We start from the raw sequence: 19,109 nt of genomic DNA on the forward strand, positions 1-19,109 counted from the left end.
TCAGACCATTGAACCATCTAGCTCAGTACTGTCCACACTGACTGGCAGCAGCTCTCCAGGGTTTCAGGCAGGAATATTTCCCACTTCTACATACAGATTGAGGATGGGGTCTTCTGCATGTGATGAAATAAATGCTTCTGAGTCTGTCCTGTGTCAGAAGCACATTCCTGAAGCAGCTGCAATTAAAGTGGGGGGAGGAGAGGCGCAGGCACACAAGGGGAATGGGAGGCATATTCTAACAGACACTGGATTACTTTTATGCTAACTGTGTAAGGGCATGCATGAGAAACTAATGCCCACCTGACTGCTCCGACCTGCAGAACTGGCACTACTGCAGGTGCTCCATAGTATTTGTTCCAGGTTTGTAAGAAATTGATCTATTAAAACTCACTGTCTACTGACATCAGGCAAGTGCATTCCTTTAGGTGCCTGCTTAAAATGTTTCCATTCAGGCAAACCCATCCAGACATGTTGGCATGTGTTTTAAACTGTCTGTCGGTACCTTCACTGTTGGCTTTAATTATATTTTGAAAATTTCAAAATATCTGTTTTTAACTTTGCCTTCCGTTGACCATTTTAATGTTTGTTTTATTTGTTTGCTTTTTTGCAAACTGGTTAGGGGTTCTATTTACAAATCAAGCAGGCATTTAAATTGTTAAGTGAATAAAATGAAACAAATAAATAAAGTAACACACACACTTCATAGGGAGGGATCAAGTCCTAAAAGCAGATACCCCAAATTCTTCCTAACCATTTGCATGTCTGCCTTATGGCACCCAATTTTTTTAATGAGATTCCAACACCATTTACCCATCTCACCACTAGCCACAAGTTTCACTCGCTTCCTGGCAGGGAACCCCTCAAGGTGGGAGTTAAAGGCTTGGCCCCTTGTGCTCACTTGAAAGACAGGCTTAAAACAAGCAATAATCCAGGAGACGAGGGGGCTGCTTTGGAAACGAAAGAGGTTTACGGAAACCTGGCTCAAAAGTATCTGAAATCTGATAGGTACAGCACCAGCTTGAATCACTCCTACAGTTTCTGACTTAAACTGGCCCCAAGTCACCCAGAGAACTTTATGGCCACAAGGTCTCTGTTAGACAACTCCTGCCATCATTTAACACACCACACCGGCAAACAAGACGTGAGGTTTCAGGTGCTTTAGGTTGAAACACAACACACACACACACACACACACACACACACACACACACACACACAAACAAACAAATGAACCTGCAAATGCTGCTAGCAACCTATCATGTCTCACCCCACCTTAAGCAGGTAAGAAAGCAGACAGACTGTGCCCTCCTACGGTACCTGAAAGATTTCTACCAGGCAGGTTACTGGGTAGAAACACACCTAACAGCCTAGGAGTGGGGTGAGGGGTGGTGGAGAGGAAGCTGCCCACCACCACCACCACCCCCGGCCACATACTGAGCATGGCTTACCGAAAGGGCTCCTTTGGAAGGAAGGAAGGTGGAGCAGACAAGTAGCTTCCCATCTCCGGAGTGCTGGCTAGACCAGCTCAGACGCAAACCTGTCTGACGGCTTCTACCATGCAGCCAAGACGGCCATGGAAAAGGGTTCACTTTGCCTCCTGCCGATTCGGGTGCCTCGCTGCTGCTGCTAGTGCAGGGGAGTGCCAGGTCCTGGGCCGGTTGCTCTCCGCTGGGATTCCCCTGGCTCTCATGGTCGCAAGGGGAGCAGCAGCCTTAGGAGGAGGCTGTTTCAACTGGGAGCCCCTCAAGGGAGAGCAGTGTCATTAGCCTTGTGCCCGCCCAAGGCTAGAGCAGTTGTTGTCATGCTTCCTCCTCCTCCTCCTCCTCCAGTTCTAGCCCAAGGGTAGAGGGTGGAGGGAACAGGAGGAGGAGCTCCTCTTTTCAGGAGTAAGGTGGATAGTTAACATGATTAGCAGGGGAAAACAACAACTCATTTACAAAAGGTGAAATCGAGGGACCTGCAAGGCACAAACCTCCCTCCTCTGCAAAAAAACCCCCCAACAACCCACCACAGCAGTCCAAAGTTGCAGGATCGAGCCAGTAATCAGACCTCACTGCCAAGGTGACTCCGTGGTGGTGGTGGCGGCTCCTCAACACCATCTTCACCTTTCCCAGCCAAGGAAACGGGACGTAACCCTCAGTAGCATACTCCAAAAGGTTTGACAGAGGCTTGCAAGACACATCTACACCATATATTTAAAGCACATGGTTTCCCCACAAGAATCCTGGGAGTTGTAGTTTGTTAAGGGTGTAGCTCTGTGGGGGACGGGGCAAACGGCAGCTCCCAGGATTGTTGGTGGGGCGGACACATGTGCCTCACATGCGCACTGAATGGTTGGTGTGGCTGTGACCAATCACTTTTACCACTGAATACCATGGCTAATGCAGAGCAGCCAAAGGAGGTGTCTGGACACCCCCTGCCTCAACTTTGATGGGATGACTTTCACTTCTTATGGCTTGAGGAGGTGGACACGATGCGGACCAACAAGAGCCAGCCTTGTCCCTTTTGACTTATTGCATGTAGCAGGAGCCAGCTGAGCTTCAGAGATGCTAAATGCGTGTCTAGGAAAGAGTGTGGTGGGGGTGGGGTCCCAGCTGTGACACGCCTGCTCCTAAGGAGACCTGCCTCAGACACAGAAGAGGTGAACAGTTATCACTTAGCAGATAAGATTTCCTTCCTAGGCCAGGAGTGCAAGTGGGTGGTTGCCGACACTTTATGATTTCCTGGATTTCAAGTGGAGATTTAGGCTTGGTTTGGGTGCAGGAGCTGACTCGGTTGCCCTTTGCTGGAAGACTGGAGGCATCAACTCTCCTTGACCTCTCCGATACCATCCACCATAGCTTTCTTCTGGAAAAGGTTATGAATCATGGGGTTGGAGGAGTAGGGAAACAGGTTCTGTATATTTCCCCTCCTTATCTGAACGTCAGATCCCAAGTGATAACAATGGAGGATTTCTGCTGAACTTTTTGGCACTTATGCTTGGGGGTCCCACAGGGTTGTGGGTTCAAGCTGCACATTGGGCAAAGGTTTCCTGCACTACAGGGGGTTGGACTAAATGACTATCATGGTCCCTTCCAACTCTACAGTTCTATGATTCTACGCTGTGAGGTGCTGGAGGAGACTCTTGAGAGTCCCATGGACTGCAAGAAGATCAAACCTATCAATTCTGAAGGAAATCAGCCCTGAGTGCTCACTGGAAGGACAGATCCTGAAGCTGAGGCTCCAATACTTTGGCCACCTCATGAGAAGAGAAGAATCCTTGGAAAAGTCCCTGGTGTTGGAAAAGATTGAGGGCACTAGGAGAAGGGGACGACAGAGGATGAGATGGTTGGACAGTGTTCTCGAAGCTACGAACATGAGTTTGACCAAACTGCGGGAGGCAGTGCAAGACAGGAGTGCCTGGCTTGCTATGGTTCATGGGGTCATGAAGAGTCGAACACGACTAAACGACTAAACAACAAACAACAACGCTGTGAGGTAGGCTAGGATTTGCATTAGTGACTGGCCCAGGGTCTTCACATGACTGCATGGAAGTTTGAACCCTGATCTCCCAGGTCCTAGTCCAACACTCTAACCACAGCACCACACTGGCTCTCAAGGACCTTGCTTCCCACATTCGCCTGCCAGTGACTTCTGGGAAGCCCACCACCGGGGCTTGAATGTCCTGCTGTCATTCCCTAACAAACCATAGCTCAATCCCCTTACACAGATTTTAGCGCTGGGAGGGAGAGAAAGATCAATCAGGTATGCTTCTCAAAGCTGCCTCGTCTCACAAGGTTTCCTGTGCAGCATGGATGCCTCTTTGTCCTAAAACGCACACAAGGCCAGGGAGCGGAGGTAGAGAACTAGCCGAGGCTAGTGCTATGCCAGGTTTTTTGTTTTGTTTTTTATATGGTACAAACCTTCAAGTTCAAGCATTCTTCTTCATTAGCCAAAAAGGAAAGGCAACTGGGAAGGCATATCTAGTTATGAATGCATGTCCTCGAAAGTTATGTCACCACCCATGCCTGTCAACAGTTCTGTTCTGATGGTGCTGTGTTATGCTTCAACAAGGGAGCCCCAGGCTCGAATGCCATGAAGCCCACAGAATGGCCTTGGGCAAGCTGACAGCTCTCAGTCTTGCAACCTGCCTCAGACAGGATGCAAGGACAAAAAGAGATACATTGCAACATCCCTCAAGTCCTTGGGACAGGGCAAGTCAGAAAAAATCTAAATGTGTTTTTTTAAAAAAATAAATTTGTATACTGCTTCCTTGATTTAAAATCATTTAAGTGATTTACAAAGGATTACATATGTTTCCCAGTGCTCTGACCCGTTGTGCATTACGTACATTATGTTATTCCCCAGGAAATGTTGCCTTGTTGGAATATAAAGGACAATGAGTTCTAGTTTAACCCCGGTGGCTTTTCATATTTGACAAGGCAAAATTTGGGTGCCCAAGATGGAAAAGCCAAACGGTATCTCAAGGTGATGGGCTTGATACAACGTACCAGGAATCTCTCCTGCGCAAGCCCCTCCTGAAATCATCAGTGCCATTGTTTTCATTCATTTCAGTGGAGCCTGCACAGAAGAACTTTCCGCTGGGGTTGCTTCTGCCTGCTGCACTCTGGCACCCAAAGCCTGCTGCTGCAGAGTCTGCTGGCACATTTGGGCTATGAAGTTGAAATCCAGATGCTGCACATTTTTTAAGAGGTTTCCTTTCAGGATAAGGGCAGGCTTGGCGGTAGAGAACAGAAGCACATTAGGTGCTGGGCTGACACCTGTGACTAAAGTTTCCTAAGAACTGAAGTTGAATTGCAAGGCGTGTGTACACACACACACACACACACACACACACACACAACAGCCAGCCACATTTATGGAAAAATAACCTCCGTAAATTGCCAGGATCTTCCACTTAGCTGAGCTTTTAAGCCGGCTGTAAAGTGCAGAGTCAGTGACACCAGGGTCATAAATCCTGACACAGTCCATCTGTTTCAGGAAGAGGGAGTCTTTCCTCCTGACCATTTGCACAGAGCTCCACTGGAAACAGAAACAATGCAGTGAGTTTACGTCTAGGAATGCACTCCTCGTTTCCATGCCCTCCTCATATCCCCGCCCCTTTTGGATTATTAGTTCCATACCATGAACAAAAACTGCCACAGAATAATTGGCAAGTCCCTTATTGGCTTCACATCCTCTACTTTTTTGGGGTGGGGGGAGTAGGCAGGACAGAGAAAGAACAGCACAGAGTATTTGCCCCAGTGTTTCGATTTCATGAGCTGAAATTTGCCCCCACATGATCTAAAAAGATCCATATAGATAATCCTCAAGTCTAATTTTATGATGTCCTGCTGTGTGAATAACAGCAAACAGCACTTCTGCATGAGAGGCCAACTTGCAGGAGCCCAGCGTGAAAACTATAAGAAACTAAGACAGCTAAAAGCCCTGCTAAGAGATTCCATTTGGAGTGTTGGCTTCATGATGAAGGCAGGGATTCAGGAGATTCTCTATAAACAGGAAATATATTTATCATAAAACTTGATCTGCTTCTGAAGAGAGACCTGCAAAGCAGCTTCCACACACAAATTTGCACACACATCAGGAAGCAAGGAAGATAACACTTCACCGCCCAATAAAGAACAAATAATCAATTTAATGTGATTCAACATGAACAATGTACTACTTTGCCTTTTTTTAGGTGCCACAAAGCTCTTTGTTGTTTAGACATTGATTAGTCCACTGCTTATAGATCTTCTAACATTTCTGAGCCACTTCCAGAAAGATTAATCTTTACCAACGTAAAGCTAAGAAGCTTCTACAGGTGTCATTTCAAGGTCCCTTTCCCTCCAAACCCTTATCGTTGCTTCATAAGGTGCTCAGATTATTATCATCAGTTAACTCACTTTAAAATCATTGGATCTTGCATAGGGTCTCACATTTCTGCTCTCAGGATCTTTTCTCATGACTGGATGAGTGCAAAGCTGGCATACATTTGCTTCCCATTTGTTTTGCATTATCTGCAGAACTCCCTTTAGGTTGTGTTTCTCTCACAGGGATGAAGCCCACAGGCCACATGCACACCATACTTTAAAAGCACCCTCCTCTCCAAGAATCCTGGGAATTGTAGTTTGTTAAGGGTGTTGCAAATTGCAGCTGTGTTAGCAATAAACTACAGCTCCCGTGATTTATTTTTTTTGCTGGGAGGGGAATATGTTTTAAATGTGCTTTAAATGTATGGTGTTTACACAGCCAAAACATATTAAAGGAAGCAACAAAAACGTACAGGGAAACCATAATTCTTCTCTTGGATAACCCGTTCATTGTCGCTGTGATTCCTTGGCTGCAGAGGGGAATCAGAAACTTTTTGATGTGGCTTCAGCCTGCACCCCTGTGAGCTTAGTGAACATAGAAAGTTGCCTTACATGGAGTCAGAACCTTGGTCCATCTAGCTCTGACCGGCAGTGGCTCTCCAGGGTTTCAAGACAGGGCTCTCTGTCTTAACCTGGAGATGCCATTGGGGATTGAACCTGGGACCTTCTGCATGGTATACCACTGAGCTACGGCCCTTCCAACAAATGCCATTGCAGCTCATTTCAGGGAGGGACAACACTATGTGACAGCACAGAACTCCAGCACAGTAGTGATCCTGCACCTTTGGTTTAAGAAGCCAGAAACACTACTAGCAAGGCCCTTTCCCCTCAATTCCTGCCCCATGATTTGATGATTACACTAGCTGAGGCAAAATAAAAAATAAAAAAAATCATTCCAGTAGCACCTTAGAGACCAACTAAGTTTGTCATTGGTATGAGCTTTCATGTGCATGCACACTTCTTCAGATACATACATGCACACGAAAGCTCATACCAATGACAAACTCTAAGGTGCTACTGGAAGGAATGTTTTACATCAGGGGTTCCCAACAAAATTTTCTCGAGGACCCCTCATCGAGCCGCTATTGTGACAAGGACCCCCATTAATTCCTAATCCTAAATCTAATTCCTAATCTAATTTTTCCAGTAAGCTTAACACTGATCTTGGAAGGGTTAGGTTCAAGGGACGCCAACGATTTAGGTTCAATGGACACTGACAAGATCGGTTCGAGAGTCACTGACTTACTTGTTTGAACATCAAATGCATTATCTTCCTCTTCATCTGTAGGCCTTTGTCGTTTTAACGAACCACTTTTTAACCAACGGTCCATTTTTAACTACGCGAACTGTAGCTTCCACGAAAAACAACGCTTTGTTTACAAACACTACTGTTTTGCAAAGAGGCAGCGTGCGCCAGGGAGGAGGGAGGGGAATGGAGAAGACAGGGTACCTGCGCAGTAGCGCACAAATGAAGCCGACGCGCGCAAAGCATCTTGGGGAGGTGAGCGTTAGTAGAATGCGCGCGCTGCCTCTTTGCAAAACAGTAGTGTTTGTAAAGCGCCACCTAACGGCATACAGCAGAACTACTGCCTCTATCTAATTCTAGTTTTGCGCTAGACTCTGCTCATGCAGGAAGCGGCCAAAACAAAAAATCTGTTATCATACGAAATATATTTAATATATTTTTTTATTCTAATAGCATCTTGCGGACCCCTCTGGCATAGCTCGCAGACCCCTGGGGGCCCCCGGACCACCTGTTGGGAACCACTGTTTTATATTGTTTCGACTACAGCAGACCAACATGGCTACCTACCTGTAACTAGAACTAGCTGAGGCAGTTCCTGCACTTGGCACAGCTAGCCAGGCAGCTAAGGATGGGGAGCCAAGGGCAGTCAGGAATGTGCCCCTAAGCTATTGCCATTGAGATGTGAAGAGCTGAAAAATGCAAAGACCACCTCCAGATGCCTCAGGGGAAGGGAGAACCCAGGCACATTCCTTGCAGTTCCTTTGGTGACACATTAACTGTTGCCCAAGGAACAGGTCAGACTGAACCCAACCCTTCTCTCACAAGAGAAAAGCTTCTGTACGTACAAATTCTTTTGCCTGTGTCTGGAGGGGAGGGGGGGTTATCAACATATTATATATATATATATATATATACATACATACAGATATATACAGATATATATAAGCACTCACTAATAAAAAAGAAAGAAATCTCCAAGCAGTTTACGTAATATATAAGATAATTCAAACAGCAATATAAACATTCACATAAAAATAGTTTAAGGGTGCTGGGATCTGTAGCTCTTTGAGGTAAAGGTAAAGGTAAAGGGACCCCTGACCATTAGGTCCAGTCGTGACCGACTCTGGGGTTGCGCGCTCATCTCGCATTATTGGCCGAGGGAGCCGGCGTATAGCTTCCAGGTCATGTGGCCAGCATGACAAAGCCGCTTCTGGCAAACCAGAGCAGCACATGGAAACGCCGCTTACCTTCCCGCTGTAGCGGTTCCTATTTATCTACTTGCATTTTGACGTGCTTTCGAACTGCTAGGTTGGCAGGAGCTGGGACCAAGCAACGGGAGCTCACCCCGTCACAGGGATTCGAACCGCTGACCTTCTGATCAGCAAGCCCTAGGCTCTGTGGTTTAACCACAGCGCCACCTGGGTCCCTCTTCGAGGGGTTAACTGCAATTCCCGGGACTGTTTAGGGAAGGGGTATGTGCAAAAAGACAAATACTTTAAAAAGAAACAGAAACAGTGATCAGCGAAAGAGCATAGGAATAATTAAATTCCTATGGAGCATGGATGCGTGACCCATTAAACTGAGGCAGGGGCTATTTGACAGGAAGGGGAGGCAGAAGTGGAGATTTTTTCCAGGCAGGAGACATTTTTTTATTCGGCGTTCACCCCCACCGCTGCCAGACACACACACACCCCTGCTATATTCATGGCAAAGACGATAGATTTGACTGTTGTGGCGAGAACAACTGTGAAGGGAACAGCAGAATAAACCAGTGGAGTGGCACCCCGCAAGCTAGCTCTACCAGTCCTACCCACAGTGGCAGACGTGGCTGGCAAGAACGCCACCCCCAAATACCAGGCCTTCACACACACTCATGGCAAGGGCAAAGCCGGCCAGGAAAGCGACAGCAGACTATCAAGGAAGTGCAACAAGAGCCAAGCCCTTCAGAGCACCACAGGTTAAAACCGTAAATAAGATCACCCCAGAGGCTAAGCTGGCGGCAGCCAGGAGCTCTGCACCCGCTTGCATTGTTAAAGAGAAGAATGCACGCACCAGGAAGTTGAGCTTTTGAAGTGAGCGATTATGAGCAATTACCCCATTATTAAAAATTAAAAAAAATCACATCCCAACACAGGCGGGAAGCGTCTCACGTGGGACACCCGGGGCTTATCTTGAAAGGGTGTCAAGCTGACAGGGCCCACCTGCCCTAGAAGATAAAGGCAGAGAAAAGATGTGAGGCAGATCCCAGCATCAGCCTTACCCAAGCTCATGCCCTCCAGATGTTTTGGACTACAGCTCCCATCAGACCTAACCTGACCTGTGATGGCCAAGGTGGATGGGCATTGGGAGTAGAAAATATCCTGAGGGTGCCAGATAGAATCATCGCATTGTGGACTTTGAAGGGACCCCCAAGGGCAGGCATTCTCAAACTCAGCCCTCCAGATGTTTTTGGCCTACAACTCCCACGATCCCTAGCTAGCAGAACCAGTGGTCAGGGATGATGGGAATTGTAGTCTCAAAACATCTGGAGGGCCGAGTTTGAGGAAGTCTGCCCAAGGGCAATCTAGTCCAACACCCTACAATGCAGGATTCGCAGCTAAAAAAACCCAGACAGATGGTCATTCAACTTCCACTTAAAAACCTCAAATCAATGAGATTTGGGACAGCTGCCAAACAGAGAGTGCAGAATTGCCACATGGGGCGAGCAGACCCCTCCTCAAATCTGCTTTTCCAAAGTTATTTTTCCTTCCATCAGGAACTAGTTCTGGGCATGGCACCCTACTAAGAGCAGGCAGGGATACAACTTCTCCTCCTTATGTACCCCCCAGCCTATCTCACACCACAGAAGTTCAGTGGCAGCCTAATCACACTGAGTTTTGCTCTCAGCAGCTCAGCAAAACAGACCTTCTCCTGCTCCTCCACCTGCAAGCGGCTCATTAGCGCTCACTTGTTAGCACAGCTCATGGGGACACGGGGCGCTGCCACTCGGCAACCGCTCCTAGGAGGCACACCCAACAGATTATTAGCTTGCAGGAGTTCCAATCTCTCCCCGGGGACACATCAAGTAGAGCTCCCTGTAGCAGCCAGAATCAGTCAAAGAGGGAACGAGGGGAGGGGCAAAGTTTCTTCTGCTGCCTTACATTCCAAGGCTCCATACAGATACCGCACAAAGTGTTATACCGCAGTTAAGTAAACCACGGCTTATAGCTTTGAGTGTGAACCCTGCCTGGCAGGTTAACTATGGTCTGTCTGCTGACAACAGACCATGGTCCAAATTCATAGAATCATAGAATTGTCTTTATCCTTAGACCAGCCTTCCCCAACCTGGTGCCCTCCTCCAGATGTTTTGGACTATAGTTCTGATCACCCCCAGGTAGCATGGCTGTATGATCCTGGGGCCAATGGGTCTTGGGAGTACTGAACATCTGGAAGCTGTCAGGATGGGGAAGGCTGCCGTAGGCGGATTCACACACCACAGAGGTCTGGCCCCAAGTGGCACAAACGATGTGCAGGGCAGCCCTCTGGAACAGAGCTAAGGAGCCTGGCAGAAGGGGCAGCTAACACATGAGTGTGATTCCGCGCCAGGCCAAGAAGTCAGCTAATCCCTCCAGGAAGCCTGTCAACACCCTCCACTTGAGTTGCCGGAACTTGCCGCTCCAAGCTGCCAAAGGCTTTCCATCGCCAGCAGCAGCCTCTTAAAAGTTTGGCACAGGAATGTTCAAAGCAAGCAAGAAGCACAGAGAGGGAGGGAAAGGGGGAATCCATGTGCTAAAACAAACAACCACCAATTCACCACTCTCCTCCAAGCAAGGAAAAGGGCTGTCCTTTTGCTTTCCGGGAGGGGGAACATTTTCTCTGTTGCAACTGTTGAACACAAACTGTGAAGTATCCTAAGTCCTTTTCAGAGAACAAAAAGGAAAGCAGAGATTGCAGTGGGCAGCGGGATGTTGTCTAACTGCAGGGCACACGGATCCCTGGGCTCGAGTACTTGGCAGGGATTTTTCTTTTCCCGACACATCCAAGTCTGGTTCTTCTTCTTTTGCAGAGTGCGTTAGAACTTGATGCAACCATAAGGAAGTCAAGGATGGGCGGAATTGAGTCATTTCCACTCAAAGGACATGAGGAGTGTCCCCTGCAGCGGCTACAGCCCCTGCAAAGCCCTTCCAAGGGCTCCTTCGGCTGCACATAAAGGACAAATAGTCCAGATAGTTGGAAAGGAGGACTGCCATATTTTTCTCCCTCTCTCGCAACACTAGAAGTTGTGGGCATTCAATGAAGTTGTAAGATTCAGGACAGATAAAAGAAAGAACTTCTGCACACAAAGCATGGTTAAAACTATGACATCTGCTCTCTTAGGAGGGAGTGATGTCTTTAAAAGAGGACTGGACAAATTCATGGAGGATAAGACTATCAATGGCTACTAGCCACAGGGACTATGCTCTGCCTTCACAATCATTATACAGCACCTAGTGTTATAGGTGATTGTAAAATAAATATTACTGCAGAAAATATCATTTCAACCACTGGCCCAAGGAGGGGGAAGTCAAGCCAGCCTGCTGAGCTCCAAGGGTTTGGAGAGACCCTGGCATCTATCACACCACCAGTTGCAAATAAAGTTAATCTATTATAAACGTACAAATCCCTGAATGCTAGGGATCATGTACCCTTATATGCCAACTTGATCACTGTGATCATCTGCTGGTCATCTCCCAAGCTAGCAAGGCTCATTTAACAGAAGAAACCGAGCCTTTAGTGTCAGAGACGCAGCTCTATCAATAGAGATTAAGTAGGCACCTTCTGCTTCATAATATTTACATCTCTGCTGGAAATTTTTCAGTGTTGCCAGGTTTATGTAGGTAATTAAGAAAATATCTATCTTTAGTAGCTAGCGGGTCTCTGATTTAAATTTTTTACTTGGCACTTATCATATATATGTACAATTGTAGTAAACAACTTTAATATTGAATGTATATTATAACAGTATATATAATTATATATATATATAATTATAACAGTATAATATATAAAATTATAACAGAATATAACAGAATATAACAGTAAAAAATGGTAACACACTTAAACTAGCACAAAGATTGACCATTCAACAGCTGCAGGTCTTGGTAGTCAACCCAGGAGGGACAGGACTCCACCAGTTGCTGCTTCTTCTGACTAGAGCACCCCAGAATGTGGGTGGCATAATGCATAGGGCACAAGTCCATCATTTATCTAGCCCATAGCACAATCTGGGCTGCTCATCAGCCAGCTAGCCAGCCAGCCTCTCTGCTCTCACAGGCACCCACCAACTGGAGAAGGGGCTGCAGCTGCTTTCAGCCTTCCAATTTACCACAAGGGAACTTTAACATGACCCTCACAATAGGAAACCTTACAGGTGCAAAAGGCAAAAGCAGATGGGGTGGGAAAGCGCATACCTGTGCCTGACTCATAAGCAAACACAGATATAGTTCCTTTCACCATTAACCATTTTTGCTAAGGGAGCTGCTCACTGTAGCTGGAAAGTTGTAAGAGCAGTAGCACCACAGATGCATTTCAGGAGAATTCAACAGCTTGCTTTTTCACCTTCTCAGAGACACACAGCGTTTCAATTTCTCCAATAATTTTACACTTCTGGTGTTCAGAAGATCCATCGTCCTTTCCATCTTGGAGCAGAAGAGGGAAGCATTGCAACTTCCAAAGCTCAATGAAACTGTTGTCACCACCCTTTTCCCAGCTCTAAGCTGAAAAGGAAGGCGGGGTTCCCCAGAGGGTGACAGCAGCATTCACCAGGGTGAGCAGAAGGTGGAGAACAAGCTACCAAATTATTGCTGGTTCTGCCAGAACAGCAAGATACAGTTTGGTCAGCCCACACTCCGCACCTGAGTGGTCAGCAAGCTGCATTTAGTTTCATTTTTAATATTTTGACCACACTTTTCTATTAAAACTAATCAAAGTGGCTTACAAGGATGCAAAAATACAATAAAGCAAAAAAGAAGATAAAAGCACAAACTCAATTAATAACATAATTAAATCAGAGTAAACACTTTATAAAAAAGCAAGCAGTTGGGACAGGGGAAGCAGAATAAATATCCGTAAATCCACAGATCAGGTCTTAAAGAAAACTCAAAAAGAGAAATGTTTTCTCCTATAGGGGAAAACAGAGAGGACGGGCCACCCAAACCCTCCTGTAGGCAGGACCCAGAAGTCATCTACTGCTTTTAGACTTCTGTAACAGTTTCCAGAGAGGTTGCAGCAAAAATAACAAAGTGTCTAGCAGCCCCTTAAAGATGAAGGGGATGTAGTCAGACTCTGGACTCATTCACACCATACTTTTACCACTTTAAACAATCATGACTTCTCCCAAAGAATTCTGGGAGCTATAGTTTGTTCAGCGTGCTGAGAGTTGTTAAGAGACTCCCATTCCCCTCCCAGAACTACAATTCCCGGAGTTTCCTGGGAAGAGGGATTGTTAAACCACTCTAGGATTTTATTGTAGCTCAGTGGGGGACGGACGCACAGGGGCCTCCTAACAACTCTCAGCAACACAACAATAATGGGGGGAACCATTATTGTTTAAAGTGGTATAGTGCTTTAAATGTATGGTGTGACTGTGCCCTCTGTCCTAAAGTCAATTGACTTTTTGACTAATTGAAGTTCAAGCATGGCTTAGCTGCATTCAACCCAAACACCTTTATCATGGCATAATCTTTCATGGAATCAAGCCCACCCATGCTGGGTCAGACCCCCAAGAAAGGCAAGGCTCCAGAGTTGATTTCACTTACCGGAAACAGGAAATGTGCCATGCCTCATTAACAGTCCTGTAGAGTCGCTGGCCGGCTGCAATGCTGTCCCCACATCCCAGGCACCGCCATTCCTCTTCACCTAGGCACAAGGGGCAAAGACGTATTAAGGACGTAAGTTGGGGGAAGAAAAGACTATGCTGTCCATCAAGTCCAGTGCCCTGCTTCCCACAGTAGCTCACCAGATGCCCACAAGCAGAGCATAAAGGCCTGCTCCTATTCTAGGCTCCCTGGCAGCTGGCCTTCTGACATCTGAAGCTGGAGGTTCAATAGAGATTTCTTTACTTTATTTGCCATGACACATGACCAAGGAAGTCTCAAAGCAACTCACAACAGAAAGTAAAATACCAAAACACAATGCACGGCAAATATATCCATTAAAACTACCGTATAGTGCACACTAAAAGTGTTCTATCTACAATAGGTAAAGGGACCCCTGACTGTTGGGTCCAGTTGCAAATGACTCTGGGGTTGCGGCACTCATCTCGCTTTACTGGCCGAGGGAGCCGGCGTACAGCTTCTGGGTCATGTGGCCAGCATGACTAAGCCGCTTCTGGCGAATCAGAACAGCACACGGAAACGGCGTTTACCTTCCCACCGGAGCAGTACCTATTTATCTACTTGCACTTTGACGTGCTTTCGAACTGCTAGGTTGGCAGGAGCAGGGACCGAGCAACGGGAGCTCACCCTGCTATAAAACAAGAACATGGTTGTTTTATAGATGCTCAAATGACTGGGAGAATGAAAACAGCTTCACCTAGACCCCAAAAGACAACCGTATAGGTGCTAGGCGGGTTTTCTTGGAGAGGGTGCTCCACAAGTGGTGCAGGCCCATTGAAAAGGCCCATTCTCTCCTTCCCACTGTCCAAACTTCTCTTGGAAGGGGACATGCAGAGAAGTACCTCATAGCCTCCACTGACAGCTTCCTCCTCCCTGAATTTAACTAGCCCCATCTTAAACCATCTAAGCCACTAGCCATCAACACATCCTGTGGAGTGTGGCAGTATCATAAAGCCAAGTCAAAGCAAAATTCAAAGTGCAGAGGTCCCCCGGTGGTGTTTGCTAGGGAAGAAGACCGTACCTTTTTTGATCAAGTATACGGAAAGTAATCACCCAGGGCATCAAATGTACTGAGACAGCAACAGATTTCAAGTGGCGCCGAAGCTGAGGGGGAACATCAGATTTTGGCTAGTGACCAAGGTCTGTCAAAATATGTGGACCCCTATTCTTAATGCAACTTCCAACAGACGCAAGTCTTTATAGTAGGAGTGGGCAGACTTTAGGCTTGCAGGAATCTGCTTAGAAGCCTGAGACCCACCAACTTGAGCCAGATGCAAAATGTACAAACTTAGAACTAAAGGACTCTTAACCTGGGGATTTGCTTTTGAACTAACCTCACAGGCCTTCCACACACCCCATGACCTTCATGTCAGAAGTGTAATTTAGAGGGGGAAATTATTTTGGTGTTACAATTGATTTTATTCATGTATTCTGATTTTGTGAGCCACCTTGGAAGGACTTATGGCCTTTAAGGTAGACTATAAACATAATAAATAAAATTGCTAAGCAACTGTGAGTCAGAGGTCCTCACTGATCTACTTCAAATTGCATAGACATCTAGCAGTAGATCCCTGCCTACCTAACCAGCCTCTATAGAGAAAAATTAGACTTTTATTGTGCAAACATAGCAGCCAGCCACACTTGTCCAAACTGCCGCCTGGGCTCAGAAAGAGGTTCACTGCTTTCCGGAGATTACTCGGAAGCATTCAACAGAATAACACTGGCATTTGCCCCAGAATGCTAACTCAGCACACATGAATGGACTGGATTCCCAGAAGAGAAGTGGGAGGGCAGGAGTTTCTTTTGTGAAGAGCCAGCCCCTGAATGGCCAGCCATTGAACTAGTCCTGAACTTTTGCTTAAACTTCTTGTACCGTAGAAGATGCTCAGACACTTTTTATTAAATCGGGCTTTTTAAGGTAGCAACAAAATTATAATTTCTCACGTCTTGTTATGCTACTTTATGTGGTGTGTGTGTGTACTGCATTGGAAACTGGTGAAAGGGCAACATAAAAATATTTTAAATAAATAGATATTGGTCAAATCTCTGTGATGAGCTAATTAAATGGGCCAACACAAGCCACGCTCTCTCAAGCCTTGGGTGTCTCAATCTGCAACATGGGAATAACAATACTAGCATACAGTGGTTCCTCGGGTTAAGAACGTAATTCGTTCTGGAGGTCCGTTCTTAACCTGAAACTGTTCTTAACCTGAGGTACCACTTTAGCTAATGGGGCCTCCCACTGCTGCTGCGCCGCCATCATGAGATTCCTGTTCTCATCCTGAAGCAAAGTTTTTAACCCGAGGTATTATTTCTGGGTTAGCGGAGTCTGTAACCTGAAGCACCTGTAACCTGAGGTACCACTGTACAAGACTGCTGGAAGGATTCCCAAGTGAACACAAGAAGCATTTTGCACACCCAAGTGTTTTATAGGAACTGTGTTGATTATTCCTAACACAAACCTATTGGGAGGTTTGGGCAGGGCAGGACACAGAAAGGAGCACCATGTCTCACCAGTGGGACTTCTGAACCCTCAGAAAAGGTCTCGAGAAATGAACCTGCCAAACCCTGGCAGAAAGGAGAGGCTGCATCCGTTCAGGGTCACTCAAGAGTGCTGAATTTGCTGTCAGGACAGGGCGGGGTGTAGTTACTAGGCAAGAAAAGAACTTATTGCCCATTGTATATGAAGTCACCACTGAGCCACCTCCCAAAGATTTTTGCCTGGTTTTGGGCTTCAGATGTTTATCTTCCTTTGCTGTTACCATACCTTTACCAGAATGGAAGAAGAGCCTATCAGATCAGCACCACATCTTGTTTTCAAAGCAGCCAACCAGAAGCCCCAAAAGGAAGCCCAAAAAACAACTTGAGCAAACCAGCAGTCTCCCCACTTATGATTCCCACAACCACCTCTAGAGGTGGATATTCTTAAATATTTCAAATATGTTTTTGCTTTAATTGTACTTTTTAACCATTTCATTTGCCACCCCGGGATCCTTTGGGAGGAAGGGTGGGACTGAAATGTAAGAAATATTATTAGGAGAGAGCTACTGTGGCTTGTAGTCATGGATAGCCCTGTCCTCTTATCTAAAAAGGTCACTGCGCCTTCTAATGCAGAAATGGTTTTCAAGTCCAGTACCACACCCCTAATCAGATCCTCTCTGTTTTTTGCAAACACCCTTCCTATTTATGGAAAATATTTGTAAAGAAAAGAAAAGACCAAGTCAGTATGGAAAAAGCGAGAGAGCTCCAGTCTGGGAGACCAGGGTTCAAATCTCTACTCTTCCATGAAGCTCACCAGGTGACATTGGGCCAGTCACTGCCTCTCAGCCTAACCTACCACACATAGTTGATGTGGTGACTTCTATATTACCAGCTACCTAGGCTATCGGATCCTACACTCAAACCTTCCAGAAAGCAGTTATTCAGCATGACAGAAAGATCTCCAGCCTGTTTAGCTAAACTAGTGGCGGAACTACAAGCTTAACACCTGCTGTCAGGGAGACACCCACACAGACATTCTTAAATATAGCCTTACGGAGCCTGGGAATTAAGGTCTATCACAGCCTGCAAGGCAGGAGATGTAGCAAGATTTAGGTGCCCAATGGTCACAATGCACCTGTCTTGCACTGATCCCATACAAACTCATTTTTAGGGTCAAGTTTCTTTCTTCTTCCATCCACATGGATTGAGAAGTGTAAGGGGAAAAGTTTGTGTTTAAACCATCCAGCATTTTTCATTGGAGCTGTGAAGTTACAAGATCAGCAGCAGAACTGCCACTTAGAGGTAATAGTTAATGTCCCCATTCCTGCTGCTTAGGACATTCCCAAAGGGGTGATGCCTTCCTCCAAAGAGGTGCAGGATACAGCAATGCCACACAAACATGCACTGACAGCACATGCATGCAGAAGGCCCCAAGTTCATTCCCCAATGGGATCTCCAGGTAGAGTTGGGAATGACCCCTGCCTGAAACCCCAAAAAGCCACTCCCAGTCAGAAGGCAGCTTCCTTTGTTCCTTTAACATCACTGGTCAAATATGCATTAGGTTAAATGAAGGGAAACCTGTGGCTCTCTACATGTTCTTGTTGGACTCCCAAGTGCCCCAGACAGCATGGCCCCACTAGTAAGGGATGATGGGAGTTGTAGCAGTTCATCAACCAACCTCTGGAGGGCCACAGGTCACGTCTGTGTTAAAAGTTATTTCAACTGAAACAGTAAAAGGGAATAGCAGGCAATTTCTTAGTTTCAGACATACCTAGTGCAATTCAAACATGTGGCCACCCACTGCATGTCTTTGCAAAAGCAAGTTAATCCACTTATTTACAATAATTCTGTTTCAGCCATCTCATTTCTCCATTGCTTACTGACATTTCTTTCATACAGAGTAGCAGTGACTGCCATGCAAAGGATTCTGGGGTGTGTTCATTACAAGGAAAAAAATGGAAAAAAATAATTTTCAGGAAGTCTGGCTTCAATGACTGCTGCTCTCATTAGGCTGGTTAGGACTGCAGCCCAAAACATCAGGAGGACACCAAGTTGGCCAACGCCACCACTGAGAAATATTTGATAAGTTTCCCAAGGGCCCATTTCTAGGAATGCAGCTTGAAAGCTTCTTGGCAAAAGCAAATAATACTTTTAAGTGCTGTAAGCAACAACTTCACCATGGCTGTTGTCAACACCACCACAATCTGATGAACTGACAGAATACTAGTAGCACAGCCCTGATAACCTACATTCTGGAGATAAGCACAATTAGAGAGCTGCCAGGATGATAATAATAATAAAAATTACAGCTTCCATCTAGAGAAGCATTTCTGTCATATCAGTGAATACATCCTGGTGAGAGATGTTGGTCAGCATGACAACAGAGAAAGGTTATAGAAGGTGTGTATGCAAAAGGTGAACTGCCCTGTGATCTTTAGATGAAAGGCAGGATACAGTACAAACTTATTACAGTGGTGCCTCGGTTTACAAACTTAATCCGTTCCGGAAGTCCATTCTTAAACCAAAACCGTTCTTAAACCAAGGCACGCTTTCTCTAATGAGGCCTCCCGCCACCAGTGTCCTTCCACTGTTCAGATTCCGTGCTTAGACCAAGGTAAAGTTCTCAAACCAAGACACTACCGTGTTTCTCTGAAAATAAGACACCGTCTTATATTT

At 46.1% G+C, this 19,109-nt stretch overlaps 1 protein-coding gene across 2 annotated transcripts in view; it reads right to left on the reverse strand.

Moving 5' to 3' along the window:
• LIMK2 (LIM domain kinase 2) overlaps positions 1–19,109 on the reverse strand; it is a 48,637-nt gene that overhangs the window by 27,695 nt on the left and 1,833 nt on the right. Inside the window, exon 2 of one of the 2 annotated variants that reach the window (XM_035097802.3) lies at positions 13,875–13,974. In XM_035097802.3, the coding sequence (XP_034953693.3) occupies positions 13,875–13,974 (100 nt within the window). Of the gene's footprint in view, positions 1–1,448; positions 1,806–13,874; positions 13,975–19,109 lie in introns of those variants that run through there. The other variant, XM_035097803.3, reaches the window with a different exon arrangement.

Source organism: Zootoca vivipara, chromosome 16 (assembly GCF_965207765.1).
Source record: "Zootoca vivipara chromosome 16, rZooViv2.hap1.1, whole genome shotgun sequence".
Classification (NCBI taxonomy): Eukaryota; Metazoa; Chordata; class Lepidosauria; order Squamata; family Lacertidae; genus Zootoca; species Zootoca vivipara.